General features: G+C 52.6%; 1 protein-coding gene across 1 annotated transcript; it reads left to right on the forward strand.

Moving 5' to 3' along the window:
- The first annotated feature begins 5,640 nt into the window (after positions 1–5,640).
- MLEC (malectin) lies at positions 5,641–18,648 on the forward strand. Its single transcript, XM_075516656.1, has 5 exons — positions 5,641–5,986; positions 9,415–9,593; positions 10,930–11,106; positions 11,264–11,321; positions 12,534–18,648. Exons 1-5 carry the CDS (start codon positions 5,794–5,796, stop codon positions 12,761–12,763), a joined length of 837 nt encoding a protein of 278 aa, XP_075372771.1. The 5' UTR covers positions 5,641–5,793; the 3' UTR covers positions 12,764–18,648.
- Positions 18,649–20,370: the final 1,722 nt, after the last annotated feature.

Consider the following 20,370-nt stretch of genomic DNA (forward strand, 5'->3'; position numbering starts at 1 on the left):
ACATATTCGCATCTCCTGTGGTTATGTTTACCAACAGTAAATTCAAATACATGTCTTGCGGGGGGAAAGCGATAAATATGCACGCTGAAATGATGTGGAGCCTGGATGTCCCTGTGAGAGGTGGTGGCTGGGCTGGGAGAGAAGGGCTGCAGCAAGTGCACACCACAGTGTCTGCATCGGGGTCCAGAGGCAAGTCCTTGCTGTAGGAAGGGGAGTCACTGCTGGCCACTAAGCCTGCGGCAGGGCTCTGCCCTCCCTCCTGCTGTCCTCACGGTGAAGGGGCCTGGAGGTGCCTCTCAATGAGGGCAGTGTGGAGGGTCCCCATCTCTGCATCTCCCTGGCTTGCAAGGAGGCAGGTGAGAGCCCCTGCGGCGTCGTGGCAAGGAGCAATGAGAGAAAGGGCGCAGAGGGGAGCTGGGTGGGAGGGGGTAGGCAGCAATAGCCACCCCCCCCTTTTCAGACCATTTCAAACACAACTGTGAGAGTATGCACAGTGGGGGCCGTGCTGCGGGAGCTGAGCTGTTACACCGTTGGTGCCGGGGATTGTCTGAGAGCCTCCTTGTGTGGCACTGCCCTGCTCTCCAGCTTGTTCACACTCAAAAATGCTGCACGTGTCTGCAGCAGTGACAACAGCAGCCTCCAGGCCCTACTAGCTGCTTCCAGACACATCAGATGCTCATCCTCCTTCCCCTTTCCCCAAGATGCTCCCAACTTCCTGCTCCCTTCCCCTGCTCTGCCAGGCCTACAGTTGTCCCCTTTCTCTATGCAGAGCTGCAGTCACAAGTTGTCAGGACTAATTTCTGCTTGGCTTCAAAGGACATAATCAATGCTGTGTGTTTCTCAGTGTGGCTGGGAGCTGTTTTCCTCTCAGTTGCCCCCTCACTCCAACTGGGAGGTTAGAGATCAATATCCTCCTGCTTCCTCCATCTCAAATCTTTCACTTCCCCGGTTCCCTTTCAGATTCTCAGGGTCCACAAATCCATGTCCCAAAGGAGGATTTTCTCTTCTGCTTTACTGTTGCTGTGCCAACCAGCATAGCTGCAGCAATGGCTGATATCCCAGCAGTGGAAAAACTATGTCTCTCCTTATATTTGTGTGTGTGTGTACTTGTGTTTGCACAGGCGTGTGCACTGGGAAAGGTTTGTGTGTGCGCACATAAAAGCAGGGAGTGCGGCTAGGTACCTGGGAGTGCAGCAGTAGAAGAGTTTGTTTGCAAGTGGGTGTATGCAAACTATGCGTGTATCTATGGAGCTGGTGCAGTCTTAGAAATGTGGGTGTGAGCCAAGAAATTGGAAAACGGATATTTACTGATGTCCATATTTACTGGTACAGCAGCTCTATTGTGCTTAGGAGATGAGGGTGATAAACTGAACAGAGTCCAGAGTCCTGGTAAGTTATATATGTACTTAGGATAATACTGGAGAGGGAGAGACCTGTGCAGGCTTGTGCCTGCCTTAGGGAGTGTTTGTACACAAATGTGCTTCGCTTACAGTGGAGCCCTTTGAGGAAAAAGCGTGCGTGTGTATGCAGAGCAAGAGGACAGCTGTGCTGCTTGCCTGCATGCAGCAGAGTGACTGTGCCTGCCCATGGGGACCAGTGACGACTCGGGGCACATGCCTTGTGCTGTAGCCAGCATGCACAAACCTGACGGACAGTCAGTGGCAACAGGCATGGTGGTTGCCTCTGCCTGCTCCTTCCCGGGTCCTGCACTGAGCAGCCGCATCTTTTGCCTGCAGTGGCAGATGGCAGGACACAGTCTTAATTTATTTAAAATTGTAAACCCATTTCTAGAAGCTGCACTGATCCACAGCACAGCATCACGGTAGCTGGTGATGTTCTCTGCGAACTACTGCCATTTTCACTTAGGCAGGTCCCTGTGTTTGTACCATGGCAGAGCTGTGTTTGTCTTCCCAAGAAATGCAGGGACACCGGTGCTAGGGGAAGGGTGGCCACAGGACACCTTTGTGTCATTGCACAGGCAGTCCTGGAGCCACAGCTACTTCTGAGGAAAGCTGGGTCTCTGCCAAATGATCTGTAGCTCTTTTCTGCCAGGTCTTGCCATGATACAGTGAACAAGTCAGATAGGGCAAGTCTCGAAAGGATTAATTTTTTTCCTTCCAGCAGAAGCTCTTTCCGCAAGCCTGGTTTTACTTGCACAACAAACCCCAAATAATCCCAGGGAGTTTTACTATTTTCTTGTGCAGACAGGGTCAGAGATTAAAGCTCCAATCTAAATAATCTAATTCCAGAGATAATCCTTTTGCTCTCATCTCCAATCCGGTACCAGGGAGGCTTCCAAGTAGCTCCACATGGCAGGGCAGATCTGGTCCCCTCCGGGCACCTGAGCCCCGTAGCCCCATGTGGTTTGGGAGCTGGCCCAGGCAGTGGGGCTGGCTCACATTGACTTCTTAGATGTCTCATTAGCCATGAGGTCTGGTTCTGACCCACACGTCTCCGTTGCTCTTTTTGGACATCCCAAATCCCGATCCCTTTTTCCTGCAGGAAATGACTAATACCCACACACGTGCCCCACACTGTTTGTGAATGATCAGGGCTGTAGACCAGGCAGGACTGATTCAAGACTCAGAGTCATTTTGGCACAGCTGCCAGGGGACAGGGAGAGATCAAGGGATTGAGAAGACAACCCTGAGCCTTTCACTTGTAGGTTACTGGTGTAAATCCAGCCTGCATCAAGGGAGCTGATGGCTCAGTGGATTAGTAACAGGATACAGAGCCTTTGACATCTGGGGCACAAGCTGGCATCAAGTTGTTGGTGACCACAAGTAATGATTCAGGGGCAGCAGTGTAGGACATCACGGACACAGGCCATCGCAGCACATCTGCCATCCTCTGCCAGCGGCTGTGGCCAGACTGTGAGCCAGGGCGAGCACTCCTCCTGCACCCGGATGAGCACAGCCACTATCCCTCCTCACTTGCTGCTGCTCAGTTAATCCCTCTTGCTTCATGATGGGCTGCTGATTATTGGGCAATAATCATCCAGGCTAGTTATTAGAAGATGCTCTGACTGGGGAGGCAGAAGAGGTATTGCAATGCTCAGTGCCTTGCCCTCTAAAAAGGCTGAGTCCTTGGACGGAGGGGAAAGAGAGGGGTTTTCCCCTCTGTTCAAGGAGGGGAACTTGTCCTTTTCAAGGAAACTCTTCTCTTTTCAAGGAAGAGTTGCTGGTATTTTGCTGTGAGGTGTGCAGGAGCCCTGGGAGCCCTCGACAGGGACCCCAGGCTTGGCACAGCTATGAAAGCCCCTGGTGACACTCCCAAGGCAGGGAATGAGCTGGGTTACGTCCCAGCTGCCCTCATACATGTCTGGGGCCAAAGAGGCCCCTTCAGCTGAGTGACCCGTCTTGGTCATACCTAAATGTTAGCTAGTAAATCCCTTCATGTCTGAATTCCTGCTCATGGACACATTTGGTCTGGGCTGAGCAGTTTGATGCTGGGTTTTTAATGAAGACCCAGGACCTTCGCTGCACAGCCCCTGTGCCCACCGAGGCAACGAAGGTCCTGCCATGAGCCTCACACTCCCCAGCTCACCAAGAGGTACAGTAGGGCTTCAGCCAGGTTCTGCCCAGCTTGGGGCCCCGCTGCCATTTTGTGTGCGTTTGTGAGACCTGCGAGGGCCCTGTTGACCCAGGGGCCAGCGGGCCAGTTGCCTCAGCCCACAAAGCCCTTTGTGTGGCCCTCGGCAGGACCTTTGCTGCCCTGGTGGGTCTCAGGACTGGAAACATGAGGATTCTCACCCAAGGACATTGTTCATAACCTCAACCCCGCCGTCTCCTCAGCAAACTGATGATTCACACTGTCCCTCTTCTCACTTCACTTTTGCAGCTCATGGCAGTAACCTGGTGACACACAAAGTGTTCACATGCTTTGAAGTTGTGCTCCTGACCCAAGCGCATCGCAGTTTAAGCTGAGAAATCTTGAGAAATTAGGGAGGATCATCTGTAATCAGTACAAATGAGCTCTAACGAGGCCTCCCTCAGCCTCGCCAACTGGACAGCACTGTTCTGGCCATGGCTGCTTGTATTCCTTTGCTAACTGAACTTGGGGGACACCCAACAGGTCGCAAACACAGCAGGGATACGGGAGATTAGTCTGTATTTGATCAGACAGTGCCAGGGCTGGGGTCTGTAATGCTGAGACGATTTCCCAGGACCAAGCGTGAGGTGGCTTAGTCTGGAGAGGTGCTAAGCATGTGCATTTTACACTGCTTTTCTGGATGTGGTTTCTTAAGCCACCTTGCAGTTTCAGGAACCGCTTCCCGGCAGCAGGCTGGCATGGGAACACAGCGGTGCCATGTCTGCCCCAGCCCAGTTATACCACGAGCCCAAGAGCCGATGTGACAGCAGCAAGGACACGCTCTGGGGCCCACTCGACCTGGGCAGAGCAGGTTAGGGAGCAGGGGGTGGGTGGTTACTCTCCCCTCACCAAACTGACTTCACTTCTCCAAGGCTGTCTCCTGTTAAGAGGCCTCTGAGGTACATTACAAAAGCAACAAGCCCATTTCATTCACAATCTGCAGCTCTAAGTCTTCATTTCTAAAGGCATTGTGGTAGACACAAATTAATAAAACGTCATTGGGACTTAGGAGCAGCGGCTGCTAATGCAGTTGGTGACTGAAGCACGGATGCGAGGCTTGGCTGGCATCTGAAGCTTTGAAGAACACCAAGATCAGACAGAAGGGCAAACATGGAGGCAAACATTAAGTTATTTGCTCCCCCCCCGTGTAGTGAGTGAGTTTCATCCAATCTCCCCCTACGATGTCTCACTCCAGCCCTCCCAAGACCTTGCCAAGGTCCTCGAGAAAAAAACAGGGTCTTACGTTCTCCTGTAAAATGCAACACAGGGAGAAAAATCACTGGCAACGTAACGGTTAGCTCCTCTTTTATTGGCTGTCTTACTTTTCAAGCAGATTATTGTGGTCCAAAGTGGTTGCACGCCACCCAGCTGCCTCACTCCTTACCGGGCGGGCCGGTAGCTGCCTTTTCCCATGCTCCATGGCAGGGGCGAAGGGGGAAACGGCGTGTTTTCCTGAGGCAGCGAATCGGTATTGGGAGTTGCTCTTCAGAGTACAGCGGACACGAAACTACCGGGATGTAACGAGGAGCCGCCCCCGACGGCAGCGGAGCTCCCACTCCCCCAGCTCCGCTCCCAGCCGCTCCCCCGAGCTGCCTGCCGCAGCGCCGCCCGTTGCCTCGGCAACCCATCGGCCTCCCCGCTTCCCGCCGCCGTCCCACAGTGCTTTGCGTCCGGCCGCGCTGGAGCTCCCTGATTGGAGGGGCGGAGGGGGCGGGGCACTTCCCTCAGGCGTCCGGCGCTGAGGGGAGCTCGCCGGGCTGCGTCCCCGCTTCGGAGACGCCGCTGGGAAGCCTCGTCCCTCCCCACCACTCCTTCCTGGGGCAGCCGGTTCTACCCTCGCTCTGCTCCGCTCCCCTCCCCGAGCGGGCGGTACCGGCCCTGGGCACTCCCGGATCGCAGGGACCGGCTGCCCGCTCCGCTCCGCTCCGGGCCGGCCCGCTCCGCCAGACACGCCTCCCTCCGCAGCGCGCCGCTGTCCCCTCGCCTCTCAACGAAGCCTGCTCGCCCGGTCCCGCCGCCCATTGGCCCGGCGCATTATGAATATGCAGATAGAGGCCCGCGGCCGCCTAATGGCAGGCGGGCAGAAAATTAATATTCGCGTTGCGGCGCGTGGATTGGCCGGTGCGCGCTCCGCCCCGGCAGCGGGGTAGGCTGCCCCCTGGCGGCGGCAGGAAGGGGCGGGCGCGGCGCCGGGAGCCCGAGATGGTGGGCGCCGGGGCGCGCGGGGCGCCGCTGCTACCGCCCTTGGTGCTGCTGCTGCTGCCGCTGCTGCGGGGCGCGGCGGGCGGCCTCGCCGACAGCGTCGTCTGGGCCGTCAATGCGGGCGGCGATGCCCATGTGGACGTGAACGGCATCCACTTCCGCAAGGACCCGCTCGAGGGCCGCGTGGGCCGAGGTGAGGGCGGGGGGGGACGCCGGTGCCGCGCAGGCGGCCCGCCGGGGGGGGTGTCGGTGGGGCTGCCCTCAGGGCCCGCTCGGCTCCGCTCCGCCGGGGGCGGCGAAGCCCGCCTGTGTCGGCGGGGGTCCGGGACTCGCGTCCCCCCGGCGCCGTCCCGCCTCCCCCGGCCCCGCCGCGGAGGGTCGCAGCCCCCGCAGGGCTGCGGTGGCCCGGGCAGGCCCGCAGGCGGGGTCTCCTCTCCCTCAGCCGCCCGGGCCCGGCGTCGCGGAGGGGGCGGCCGGGGGACAGCGAGGGCCCTCGGGGAGCGCCGGTCCAGCCCCCGCACGGCACTTGTCACCCACCGGGACCGCGGCCACCCCTGTCCTCCCGCCGGGCCCGGCTGGGGGCTGCACCCCCCCCATCCCCGCGGCGGAGCGGGCCCTGGGCCCCGGTGGCGGCGGGATGAGCCCTGCGGGCTTCGGGCTGGTTTTCCCGGCCTCGGGCTGCGGGGTTGTGTAATGCCGGAGGGGAAGTCGCTCCTCGTGGGCTGGAGTGGAATTTCGGCTGGAAAGGCGACGGGAGCGGTCAGGCTGCCAAACCGGCCGCATGCAGCCGCCTGGCTCCTTTTTTTCCGTTTTCCATTGAAAGACCCCAGTTTCCATACGAAGATCTGCCAGTTTGAAGCCCAGCCTGCAGCGCTCTCAGTAAAGTGAGAACAGCTCTGCGCAGCTGAATCGCTCACGGTGCGGGGTGATGCCTGCCACCAGCAGTCTGGTCCCAACAGGGAGGAGCGCTTGCTGGGAGCCTCAGTGCTGGCGCCGGGCAGGAGGAAGGTGCAGCAGGCTGGTCTGCTCCACTGAGCAGCTGAGCTCCAGTCCTGGCAGGGTGTTCAAGAGCGGGGCAGGGACAGAAGCAGAAGTAGAGGCAGATGGGATGTGATCAGCTGCTCTAACTACTGAATCAGTAAAATCTTCTATCTACCATTAAGGACAGGATGGAGAACTAATATTGCACTTGCACTTGGATTACCTTTTCCTACTTCCCCTGAAACTGCTCCGGTTGTATGAATTTTACCTGTTTCTGATAATTGGTGCACCAAAACTTAGTTGATTCACAAATGTATTGAAAAGTTAGCTGTGCTGAGCTGCTCCTGCTGTCAGTTACAGGTGAGTGGTGGAGTGCAGAGGAGATGAGCTATCTGTTGACTTTTAAGTCTAACTATCACTGCTTCCATGTAGGATGGTGAGGATTGTCCTGTGCTATACAGCTAGGACTGCTGTTGCTCACCCTGCATGAGTGCTATCCCGAATGGAGAGCTGCTTGGGCACAATGGATACAGGGGAGGTCACATTTAAATACTAATACAGTTTGTTAGGAGTTTTTTATCCCTGTGGAAGCTGGTGCCCCAGTCACACAAGGTGCCCCGATCACTGTAGATCAGCTTCCCTTCACAGACCTCTCATGTGTGACCTGAAGGAGAATGTCCTTGTGGACTTGAATAATTTCTTTTTGAGTTGAGGAGAAAAAAGGGTCTTTTTTGAGTACACTGTGACATGCTCTTCCTTTTGGGAAAGCCTGTGGTGTCTCTTCTGAACAGCAGGCTGTTCCAGTAATCCTGCTTCAGCCAGCAGTGCCAGGCACAGTGGAAGAGACTTTACCCCTTTGAGCTCTCAGCTGCTTTTCCCTCAATGGCTTTTTATTGCACCATTGTTCAGTTTACTCTGGGTTCCTCTCTGTGTTGATAGGCATGTAATGGCTACAGCAGAAATATGTGGCTCACTGGGAGGAAATGGTGTTTCTGGGCTGCACTGCCTCTGGGCGAATTAAAACCTTTTTTTTCAAGCCTCAGTTCAGATCCTGTGCCTTTAGGGATAAAATGTGCTGATGGCAATTACAGAATAGCCAGGTGCCAAACGTAGCTGAGTTGCAGCTTAATGCGTACTGCTTGTCTCTCGGTGAGCTACCTCTCAGCGCACCCAGTGCGCTGTGAAATCAAGCTCGCTTCCACCGCTATTTCAACAGACCTCTGATATGCAGGTGACAGGTCTTCCTCTCCAGTTACCTTCTTGGTTATTAAAGGACTTTCTTCCTATACAGGCATTCCTCTAATAGGAGCTGACTTCTGTGGAGACCTTGGTTTGCTATCACTGAAATCTGTAGCTGGCCAGAAATATCTGTGTGGGAGGACAGGTTAAACTTTTCACCCTCTGTATTTCTGGTGATTAGAGTCTTCAGCCTTTGCGCCCAGGTTCGAGTGGTAAAGAGAAGCAGAAGATTGCCTGAGTAGCTCTGTGTGAAACAGGAGACTAAGAACTGGCATTAATTTCCTCTCACTCGTTTGCATTGGCTCCATCTTTGGCAACGTGTGCCGGGTTAGTAGTTCTTGCTTTGTCTTGGCCAATGCAGTGTCTGTTCCCGTGGAAATGGGGGTGGAAGTGGCAAGTGTCAGCAGAGAACTTTGTCTGGATCAACTTCTCCTGCCTGAAGTGCCAGTGGGCAGATGGTGTCCACAGCCTTCCCTCCTGCCCCTGCTTCGCTGGGGAATTACTTGATTCGGAGCTCTTGAGGCATGCATCAGTTTGCATTTGTACAGTAACCCTGACACAATAAAATGTCAAGTCAGGTTAAGGTCTTTTGAGGGCTGCTCTAGAGGTGGTGAAATAATGACTGAGAAGAGGCAAATTTTATTATTTCTGTTATTTTCTCAGTTATTGTCCCATTTGGGAATGTTGTTTGGGCCCTTTCCAAGGGGCTGTTCATATGCCTGCAGGCAGCACCCATTTCAGCTGGGTGTCTGTGAGAACAGCAGCTGATGGAGCTACTGGTGCTCTTGAAACCCTTGTGTATCTTTCTTACTTCCTTCTTCCTGTCTTCAAGCTGGCAGATATTGCATGGCTGTGGTGAGAAGAAAGGGTTTTGTAAGATGTCTAATGCTTTTCACCCTTCCACCATTCCCCAGGTTTTCACTTGAGGAGGGTGAGTCTCTAAAACCTGATGCTATCAACTGCTACCTTCAAATTTGTTGAATGAATGAGTTGAGTCAGTCCTACTCTGACTGTTTCATTTTTGAACTCAGAGTTTGTAATTCGAAAATGTTGTAAAAATATTCTAGGTGTTTTTCCTCTTTGAAGCAGGAGTCAATGGCCAAGTCCTTTGGCTCTGTGCCCTGTTTGTGAAACAGACTCTTCTTTCTGAAACGGTGTGAGTGAGTTTACTGTGCCTTAAACTGCAGCAGGTCCAGGCCTGTTTTTCCACAGGACCTAGGTTCTGGGGCTTTGGCCACCTCTGCTTCTGCTCCAGTAGTGCCTCCTCCTGGTCAGATCAAGGAGGGGAGACAGGTCTGACGAGGGCGTTTAGGGAGTTAAGCACTTCAAGAGTATATAGTGTCTCTTCCATGTGCCTCAGAAATTAACCCTTCCTCTCACTGTTTTGCGTTTGAAACCCAGCTTCTGACTACGGTATGAAGCTGCCAATCTTACGATCCAACGCGGAAGATCAGATTCTGTACCAGACCGAGCGTTACAACGAGGAAACCTTTGGCTATGAAGTTCCCATCAAAGAGGAGGGTGACTATGTGCTGGTGTTGAAGTTTGCAGAGGTCTATTTTGCACAGTCTCAACAGAAGGTAAGCAACAGCTTGTCTCTTTGATGCGAGTTTCTGGCTAAGACTGTGCGTGTCCAGGTTGCCTCTGCTGCTTTGCATGCTGGAGAAAGGTGTGAAGTAAGGCGCTAATGGTTAACTTCGTTCCTAGGGCTCTCATGGGCTCTGAAACTTTGAGTTCTCTTTGACGTTCCAGATACACATTTGGCCTGGAAAATTGCATTACAAAGTATTCAAACAAACATGTGCAACTAAACATAACTAGCACTAGAGTTTTATGATCTGTTTAGGCTGTGCTGGCTTTGAGAAGAAATGTTTTTGCCTTTTTCGAAGTATTGCACAGATTGAATCGGGGAAGTGATATGGTTTAAATAACCTACTGAAAACAATTTTTACAAATGTAATAAGACTTGATACTGGTTCAAACTGATCCCAAAAGCACAGAGTTAAATTCAACCCTCGTTATTGCTCTTTAGAGAAGAATAATCCTTGCCCACTTTTGAAATCCGTCATGTACAGACGTGGAAGCAGAAGCACAAAGAACTCAAAGCCCTGTGATAAATTGGGAGAGAATTGGTGTGTGTTTTAGTCTGGCTTTCCCCTGACTCCATCAGCTTCTTTATAGTCCTGCTCCTTAAGCCCTGTGCTGCCTTCCTGCCAGAGACGTATTTCAGGGAGCAGAACTGGTGGGGCTGGCTTACAGAATGGATGCAAAAAGCAGCCTCAGATTAAACTGAAGGGCTGAGGCGGCATCTTTGGTTCCTCTTCCTTCATGTGGTTCTGCTGGGATTCCCCAGGTGCTGAGCGAAGTTTGAGTCATTACAATCCTGAGGAGGACTTTCACTCTGAATTCACAGATGTGGTTAGCAGTTCAACATTTTACCTCCTTCAAACCCTGGGTACTTCACCAGCTTGTTTCCTCTTCTCCACTCTGCTGCAGGCTGTTAGTTAGAAATGGCTTAACTGCCTAGGGTGTGGTGTGCCGCAGCCACCCTGGGGTGGTAGGAGCAGGTCCTCAGCCAGTAAGTGGAAGAAAGCTGTGAAAGAAAAGTATGAATAAACCAGAATAAAATTGTGCTGTCCTCAGTTCTGAACAGCAGACATAGGGGTTATTTTAAAAGTTGAAGGCAGATTTCAGAGTATTTGAAAGCAATGTTAATGCTTCAGTGTCTTTACCTGGCTGTGTTTGGGCTCTGAATCCTTCCCAAGGGAGTAGAGCATGTGTGGTGGGACGGTGAATGCTCCAATGCTTTCTGGTCCTGGGTGCATAACAAGCAGAGACCTCTCCTGTTCTGTTGCCCTTTCAACTGTCACGTGCCTGAATCCGTTCTGACACTCTGTCATTTCTTCTGCCCTGAAGGTATTTGATGTTCGCTTGAATGGCCATGTGGTGGTGAAGGACTTGGACATTTTTGACAGAGTGGGACACAGCACAGCTCATGATGAGATCATTCCCATGAGTATCAAAAAGGGGAAACTGAGTGTCCAGGGAGAGGTTTCCACATTCACAGGGAAGCTCCACATTGAGTTTGTAAAGGTAATAAGCTTTGCTGGGCAGAGCCCTGATCTTCCTTTTCCCTTCTTCCCCACCATGTGATGCAGCTGTGTGCTGGGGGAGGAGACATGATGGTAGGTGGGGGGAATATTTCTTGCCTCAAAGCTGCAGCACTGATTTCCTTCTTTGCTTTCTCTAGGGCTACTATGACAATCCGAAAATCTGTGCCCTGTACATCCTACAAGGAACAGTGGAAGGTAAGCACAGTTTTTGAGCCAGAAGGCTCTTGCGCCTTGGAGAGCAGCCTGTTGCTTCTCAGACCATGAGATCATAGCTCTTGCTGACCCACCTCTGCCAAAACTGTTTCTCTCTCAACGAGTTCCCACAGAGTGCAGTTGTGGAATGAAATAGGTGTGTAGTGTCCCCCTTCTCCTCCAAGTGCACAAAGCTGCGTTATTGTTGGAATAAGAAAATCTATTTGGTTCAGGACTCCCTGCATATGGGGTAGAGGAGAAGGGAATGCGTCTGGTCAGTCTTGGCTTATAGCTACAGCTATAAGCTGTAGGTAAATTACCTCTGGCCTTGGATGTCAGCAGCAGCCCTGCAGACAAGTAATTTACAGAGACCTTTTAGCTAGTAGTTAAGTGTTTCTTACCTGGAGCTTTGTTTTGCCATCTCAGCTCGAGGAAAAGGGAGTGGTTTTTGCCAGATATCAGTTCCTCTGGTAGCAGTGGCGAGTGCTAGTAAAGTCCTTGCTCTTTCATCACCCTCTTTGTAAGTCTGTGCTGGAGTTGGAGCCCCCCTAGCTCTTGAACAGGGGAGGTTTAGGACCCCTCTCTGACCAAAGCATCAGTTTGCTTTACTATTGGTCAGGGATTGCCAAGTGTTGCTGAAGATTGGTGCATAACTCTGTGGCTGGCTGGCACCTTGCTGTGCGGGGACCTGCAGTTCAGGCTCCAGGCTCAGAGGACTGGATTTGAGTGGGGTTGGGCCACTCTGCTCTGATAGGTCTGGGGTTGAGGGGTGCAATGATGTAAGGTAGGACCACTTGTGGGAAGGGTTGTTCCTGTTCCTGTTTGCACCTGTATCTGCTGGTCCTGCAGGCAGTAGGTGCTTGCTCTTGACTAGATCTCCCTGAGCAGCTGTGGTACCTGGCTGTGTATGCTGTAAGTGTGCTTTTGTGCTGTAACTTCTCCTGTGTGACAAGTAGACGGAGTGGATGGATGTCATTTTCTTTGCAGACTGGGTCCTTAGATGCTTTTGCATCATGGAGGAAAGAAATAGTGGTGTGAGCCTCTGTGAGGGAGGATGCTCCTATTTCCTGGGGTGCGCTGGCTGTGGCGTTGATGTGGTGTCAGGTGCCCTGTTGCTGGTGTACATTCTGGGTCGGGGAGAGGGGAATGGAGTGACTTGGATGATTTTCCCAGGTTACATCCTGCCTCTTTGCAACCTTTTGTCTTGTCCAACAGATGTTCCAAAGCTGCAGCCGCACCCAGGTCTGGAGAAAAAAGAGGAAGATGATGATGAAGATGAATATGATGATGGCTCCAGTGTTAAAAAACAGGCAAATAAGAACCGGGTTCAGTCAGGCCCACGCACACCAAACCCCTATGCCTCGGACAACAGCAGCCTCATGTTTCCTATATTGGTGGCCTTTGGTGTCTTCATTCCTACCCTCTTCTGCCTCTGCCGATTGTGAGAGCAAGCCCCACAGAGCATCAGCCAAGGGGCTGGGAGGGAAGGAGTTGGACCAAACATGGTTGCTTTCAATTTCTCCATATTGTTCATAATTTAAGGAAAAAAAAAAGAAAAAAAAAAAAAGATGATTCATTTGGAATGAATAGCAGGTCCAGGTAAGAGGGAGCTTACCTTCCCCCTGCCAGCAAGCAGCGAGGCTCTCGCCTTCCCCTTCGCACCATGTGCAGCCTCTGATCCTCCCTGGGGCATCCAAGAGTAAATCGAGTCCTGGCTGTCTGTGTATTGGGCTGTTGGAAGCTGATGCTAGCAGTCCTGGGCCATGTCCCACACTGAGAGAAAGCCATGTGCTGCAAGATCTCTGCCTTTGCTGGGTGGAATATGGTTCCTTAAGCAGGGAAGCAGCTCCTAAAACCAGGCCTGGGTACACGTTTTGTCCAGGAGCGTGGAGGTGGTGCCGTTGGGTGACTTAACGACTATGGAGGATGGAGCCTGGCTCAGCATCTCCCTGAATATGTGCAACACGATGTATGGTACTCGCCTGCATAAAGATACCAAGACTCCAGCTAGCTGCTCAGCATCCGTGGAGACGTTCCCCTCCTAAGAGTGCAAGCTGCGCCAGGAGCAGAGGGATTTATCTGGCCTGATTTGCTGCACCAATTGGGAGAGACTTTCCTAGTTTGACAATTGTAATGTTAGATCCATTGCAGAGGGATTCTGCTGTAGCCTGCGAGAGGCTGACGTTGGCGTCTGATGAGATGCACTTGTTTTCTGTATTGATTATGGCTTTTGTTTCCTTTAATATCCTTTTCTTTTCAAAGGTTTAATTTTAAGCCCAGTTCCTTGTTTTGCCTTTTCTAGCAAGTGACCTCTCCTTTGGAAGAAGCTGAGAATCAGATGACCTAGAGAGAAGGTTCTGGACTTGTTTCTTGGCCTTCTTAACGGTTAGCTCCCCTCCCTGCCCTGTGACTGTGAACAACCTGTGCTGTAGGACAGAGCGGAGCAACCTTGCGGATGCTCCCTGTGAGCTCTCATTCCCTGTGTAGGGACCAGGCCTGCCTGCAAGTGGTGAGAAGTGCAGTGGAGTTGGTTAGTGTCTTCAGTTAGCTTGGCCTTTTGCGTATTAAGGCACTGTGGTGAAGGGGCAGATGTCCAACATTTCAGTACTGTAGAGCAAGGTGGTTTGTTGCCCTCCAGAGATCTGGAAGTGAGCAGAACACTGGAGACAAGGTCACCTGATTCCCCTGGGGATATTTCTGCAAGAGGCTTCTGTTTCCACATGCAGAGCCTGTGCCTGCCTGACAGAGGCTGAGCAGAGCAAAAGCCTTCGCTGTGCCTGCTGATCCAGAGCTGCAGGGCCCAAGCAGCTGCCTTCCCACGATCTTGGTCTCTGATACTTTGAGCACTTCTGACTGGCAGGAGGAAGATGTTCTGTGTGCTGGAGCAGAATCTGGCCCAGGCATGGTTGGGTGCTTGCGGGTCAGCTTCGATCCCACTGAGCTCTGGGCTCACAGAACACTTCACCTCATGCTATCTCTGTTGTTCTCAGAAGTGCTCTCTCTTTGCCCGGAGCAGCTGCGTTGAGCAGTGTCCTCCTTGCTGCTGCTCCTCCCTGGACCTGAGTTTTCTTAGCGGTTGTTCTTGGGTTTGATCCCCTGCAGTGGCTTAGCCTTTCTTTGAGCTGAGAAGGGTTGCAGAATTCCCTAGTCTCTGGAAAAGAAACTGGAGGAGCAGCCTTTCTGCTCTGCTGGGCCCAAGCAGCTTCAGCCTTCTCTTCCTCCTAACCCTCAGGCTGTGCTATGAGCTGTCAGCTCAGGGGCTCCAGAATGGGAGCTGGGGGAGGTGTCAAAGCACTGCTCTGCACAGCAGTGGCACTGAACCTTGCCTTTCTGATCGCGTACATCACTGCTATAGGCCTGACCCTAATTCTGTGTCTGTGAGCTAAAAAGCAAGCAGTAGGACCTTAATTACTTTCTCTCCAATTGCACAAGTGTTAACAGCCAGTCTGGGAGAAGCAAGAGGGTCCCTGCCACATGGGAACAAGAAGACAGGCTTTAGAGAGAGCAGATCTTCAGAACAAACCTTAGGATGAAAAGGTGGTAAGCTTGAAGTTGTCTGCTTCGTCTTCTAGCTGCTGTTAAAATCCTAGTACTTATAAAACTCTTATAAAATGTGACCTCTGTTTTGTTTGGTGATGGTGCCTGCAGAGATTCTCCAGCGTTTTTGGGATTGCTCTAACTGGAGCACAGAGACATTTAGATCTTTATCAGTTTTGAGAAGCATGAACTGTGCTGATTTGTTAAGCAAAGAACCTTGACTTGAAAGCAAGCTTCCCTGTAAGGAGCTGTTCTCCTCCAGGCCATTTAGGTTGCATTTTATTTGAGCATCCTTGAAGCAAGGAATCACTTGGCTTCTTGTGGCTCACCCAGTAATCTCTGCACCTTGCCTAGCACGAGAAAAGAGGTGTGCAGTTAAGTGTGCAAAAGTTGGAGACAAGTCTTCTAGGATAGTTTATCCCTGCCTCTCCTGGCAGCCAGGGCACCCATTTGGTGCCATCAGCCACCCTAAGGCAAAGCTGTGCAGGGCGTGATCTGTTGTGTTCCAGTTGCTCAGTTCAAATGAATTTGTCGTCTTTGAATAAGAATAGGGAGGAGGAATAGTTCATCCTTCATGGCTTCAACTTAAGTTATTTTGGCTCTGGTTTTATCCATTTTTGTCACTACAGAGCTGGTGTCTGGGTGGTTGGAGGGTTCCTGAGCCTCTTACGGTGCTATGAGCAGTTTTCCTTGTTGATCTGTCCCCTCCTGACAGGTTTGCCTCAGAAGGAGTCTTCAAACAAAGCATGTGGGAACACAGGAGGATGGTAGGGGATAACCAGTCAGCACCTTGCTGTGAATGCCATATTCAGGCTAGTTCCACTTGTCATCTCTGTCTGGCACCTGCAGGCCACCCAGATGGGTGTAACAAGGTACCTGGTTGTGACCAGGGAAAGAAAGTTTGGGTTGGCTGTAGCTTTCCAGCATGGGTGTTTGAGGGAATATCCAAGATGATGTTTAACTGAGACTGGTTAGAGACAAGCCTGTTTGTGCTTTGTTTTCTCCAGCCAGCAGCAGGCAGATGAAGCATGTGTCCCTGTGCAGCAGTGTGGGGAGCTGGGTCAGAACAGACCCTGGCTTGATTCGTGGAGTGGTTGTGTAGAGAGGGGCAGATAAGGCAATTTTAATAAAGCTTCCACTTAAAGGGGAGATGACACCGTCGACCATGTTTTGGGCCTGGATCCAGCCTCATGGTAGTGGTTACAAAGCCTATTTTAATTACCCCCTCATCAGCCCCTCCTTTTGGACCTTTAAGCCAGGCCATTTTCCCCTTCTGTGTGACTAAAACAACAGCTCTGACCCTTTTGAGTATCCCAGGTGGCAGTGAGCAGAAAGCCAAATGAATTCCTGTCTCTTTTTGGTGCCTTTGTCTCAGGCTTTGAATAAAAGTCTATTTGAAGAAGCTGCTTTTTTTTTTTTTAAGGAGCTTCTGAGTTGTTTTTCTTTTTCCTCAAGGGACAGGCATTCCCTGCCCTTGTGATCAGCTGGGGACTGTCTCGCTGTCCCTGGATGCCAGCTCCGGAGGTCACAGCTGAAGCAGAGAACTGCGAGTGAGTATCTTTGGTTCCAGCCCTTGAGGTCAATGGAAAAAAAGCCTAGCAGGGGATAGAAGAACTGGAAGAGCTCCTTCAGGTCTGATCTCCCCCAGGAATCTCCTGAAGGCAGGATGGAGAACTTCCAGACAGTCTGGTGCCTGCGTGTCTGTGCAGTTCAGAGCCAAGTGAGTCACGGCTGGGTCCTGGTAGTCATATGGTGCCTACAGCTTCTGGGTGCAGAGCATGGCTTGGGGGGGTCCTGCCCCCCAAACTCACTTGCCAAGGGCTTGCCCTGCACTGTTTGGGTCTGAACAGGGAGCAGAGACCCAGGCTTTGCCCCTTGGCCTTCCTTTAAGTTGAAATGGGACTGCAACAGCCAGGGAAGTGTCTTGATACGGGAAGTCTGGGCTGAACAAGCCTGTCTTTGATGGAAAACAGCAGGAGGAGGGAGAGGACCAGCAGAGCAGCTTCAGCCCTTGATGTGAGACAGATTCTGAGCAGCTGTGAAGTACCAAGTGTTTCAGGCTCTGTTTGGTGCTCAAATGTGGGAGACATCCGTCTGCTTCTTGCACTTATGTGGCGGGGAGGGAAATATCCTTGCTGAGAATCCAAGGGAAATGGGAGCTGGGCCAGCTCTGAGATAATTTACCTACTGGCGCTTCTGCATCTCCACAACAAATGCCAAAGTCTAATACAATTCAAGGATGCTTTTTTTTAACGTCAGCCTGGTTCCACCAGTCTTCACTGGCTAGTCCCAAATAGGCTCAGACAAGTATTCTCAATGGCACAAACACAACACCAGGCTGGAGCTGTGAAGGCTCAGAGATGTGATTACACGAATAGGCCTCCTGTGCTGTACCCCTGCTTCACGCGCTGCCCAGCGGGGCTGGGGCGTGTGCGTTTCACCTTGGATCCAAACAGATTTGTCCCAGGAGTATAGTAGCAACCGCATTGAAATGGTGCTGGGCTGGATGGGAGAGGTGAAAGCAGGTCCATGTCTTCCGGGACTCTGGCTTGCTCAGAGTTTATTGCTGTATATTAAATACTATTTTTGGAGACTGGGGGGAAGATGTGGGAGGGGGAGGGATGTGGCGGTGTTGTCCCCAGGCTGATCAGTGGGACGCTACTGCAGGTTACTGATAGGTTTTGATTTTTTTTCCCCCAAAAAGTGCTTTATTTAAAAAAAAAAAAAAAAAAAAAAGAAAAAATCAACAAAACAGAAGTGCTTTCTTCCCTCCTAGAAACAGTGCTGGCTGATTAGAAAATGTGAATAATCTTTTGCAAACATCAAAGGTCTTTGCTAAAGAGTTTGTGTGATGGAGATTTCAAGGCAAGGGGCAAAGTACAGCTTGAACCAGTTTAACTGGGGAGAGTGTGAATCTAGGAAACGCAGGATCTCTGCCCTGGAGTTGTTCCCAGTCGCACGTAGCGGGGATGTGCTTGCCTGTGTTATCACGGCTGTTCTGTCGCACTATAACAGCTCCTGAGCTAGGGTGCTGGAGTGAAGCAGTGTCTGGAAACTTGCTGGCAAGTAGTGGCTTGAATTTTTTTGTGGTTTCTACAGGGGCTTTGTGTGTTCAGGGCTTTCCCACTCAAGAAGCAGCCAGGTTGGTAAAGCAGCCCTGCAGAATGTGAGAGCAGAGGCAGGATTTGTGCCTTGTGCCAGGAGGCAGCAGCCAGGACTGCAAGGTGCTAGGCAGGTGGCAGTGATGTCTGGGTCCCATCGCTGTAGCAGCTTTTAGCATAGGCAAATGGTCCCACTGCTCCATAGTGCCCAGCTGCGTAGGCTGGGACGCATGGAAGGGACCTGTGCTGTTGGCACTTAAGGACACGTCACAAACTAGTTGAAGCTGCAGGTCTAAGTTGTCTGTAAAGGCTAAACAGTGTGGGGAGACATCTCCATCTGTACTTGTCACCAGTACAAAGGGTTTTTAAGGAGGATTTTTTATTTTACTGTCCATTGCTTTGTGTTAAAACAACTTGCAGTGACTTTTTTTTTTTTAGTTTGTTTTGCAGCAAGCTTGGGCCCTGGGTGAAAAGCACAGATGTCTATTTCTGATTGCATTGGCTTTGCAGGGACTAGTTTCGGGGAAAAGATGGGTGTGGGGGTGGGTTATTTTATTTTTGGTACACAGTAGCGGTTTTATTTTTTAATTTCCCCAGGATGTTTGGTTGAGGGAATGTTCTGAAATCTACTGTCTGGCAGTTTTAACCAGCAGTGTGTTAAAGGAAAATAAACAAAATTATATTGTCACTTGGATGAGGTGGTCCCTCTTTTCTAGTGGTGGGGATGGGGGAACCCCTCTGCTTTACAGCTCCTGTAAAAGCTCCTGTGGGAGGCTGAGACTGACTGCACTGCGGAAGGGACTGCAGGCTGCTGCCGAGATGCAGTTTAACATCCCACCACTGCTGCAGCCCAGAGCTTCTCCCTGCTGCTGCCTGCCTCCAGTACAGCTCTGGTATTCCCTTGCCAGTTGTTTTGGGCGATTAAGTGCAAGTTGAACAGTACAACATCCTCTTAAAAGTGCTGATGTGGACCTCGTTGCTTCCTGTGCAGATCAGGAACACCAAAGATGTAATCTACCTTCTGGGGTTTTGCAAGCTGCCCCGATTTCAGCTTGAAACTGTGTCAGAGGCGGACAGAAAGGGCTGTAGCTGGAACAGAGAGAAAGCAGCACCTTCCTCCTCTAGGTGCCTGCTCTCGGACAAGGGACCCTGGCCCTGTGCAGAGCAGCCCCTCTTCTGGACAGCCTGGGTCTTTGCTCTGTCCTTCCTGGAGCACAGGATGGAGGGACCAAACCTGATGCAGCAAGGAGGATTTGGGAGCACTGGCATGGGCAAGCTTGTTCGAAATAGCATTCTGTTGGCAGTAGCAGGTGCGTGCTGCTTACAAGCAGCAGCAAACGTCATTAACCACTGCTCTAAATCTGTTTCCAGTCATCTTGAGTGTGTTAAGTGTTGGCTGGAGTCTAAAAAGAGGACGCAGATGTTTCTTGTTCTTGCCCCGGTTCCCTGAAGGGCTGGAGGTGACTCTTAGCAGCTCTTAAGTGCCTACTGCAGGCTGGCGGGTAGCCCCTCTTTCGGGAAGAAATGCATTCTTTCCTCGATGTGATGCTCCCCTGGGACCTCCCCAGTCCCTCCTGCCAAACCCAGGAGACTCGTCCGATGTCTGCCACTGTCCCTCCAATGTGTGCTCACGGCAGGCTGGGGCTGGGGGTGACAGAGGCACGGGTGAGAGGCTGGCTGACCCGGGGAGAGCATGGCAGGGCACAGGCACTCCCTGGGCGACCTTCCTCGGGGCACACGGTCTTGTCACTGTCCCTGCCCGGATCTGGGTCCCAGCTCCCCGGGGACAGCAGCTGGGGTGTCCCCAGGGCAGCAGCGGGGTGTGCACTGCCTGGCACCCCCGTGCTGACACCGCACCAGCTCGCGGCTGCTCCTCCAAGGGAGCTTGCCGCTGCTCCCTGAAAAGGCCCGGGCTCTCTGGGGACACCCGCTCTCTGTAATTACCCGCTGCGCTGGGGGATTCAGGCCGTGATTAATTAACGGGAGACCCAGGTGCCCGCGCTGTGCGCCGAGGGCTGATCTCCCGGCCTCCTGGGTGTTGCAGCAGGAGCGGGGCGCGGGCTGGCGGCTCACAGCGCCGCCGGCCCCGGGGGCAGCGGGAGCGGTGCTGCTCGGGTGGGGGGTGGGTTTTGTCTGGTTTTTGTGTTTCTTCTCCGCGGCTAACTCCCGGCTTGTCCACCCGGCCTGCCCCGCTGCCGCCCGCCCGCTGTGCACAGCCCCGGGCCGGGGACGCCCGCCAGGCGGGTGCTCGGTGCCGGGGCTCTGCGAGCGGCGGGTCGCGGCGGGGCTCCCGGGTCCCCCCTCCGGCCGCGCACGCGGCGGGCCCTGCTTAGCTTCGGGCCCCCCCCGCCGCGTTGCTAGGCAGCACCCGCGCCCTCTGACCCTCCGCGGCCCCGCCCCTCGCTCCCATAGCT

Source organism: Mycteria americana, chromosome 13, assembly GCF_035582795.1.
Source record: "Mycteria americana isolate JAX WOST 10 ecotype Jacksonville Zoo and Gardens chromosome 13, USCA_MyAme_1.0, whole genome shotgun sequence".
Taxonomy (NCBI): domain Eukaryota; kingdom Metazoa; phylum Chordata; class Aves; order Ciconiiformes; family Ciconiidae; genus Mycteria; species Mycteria americana.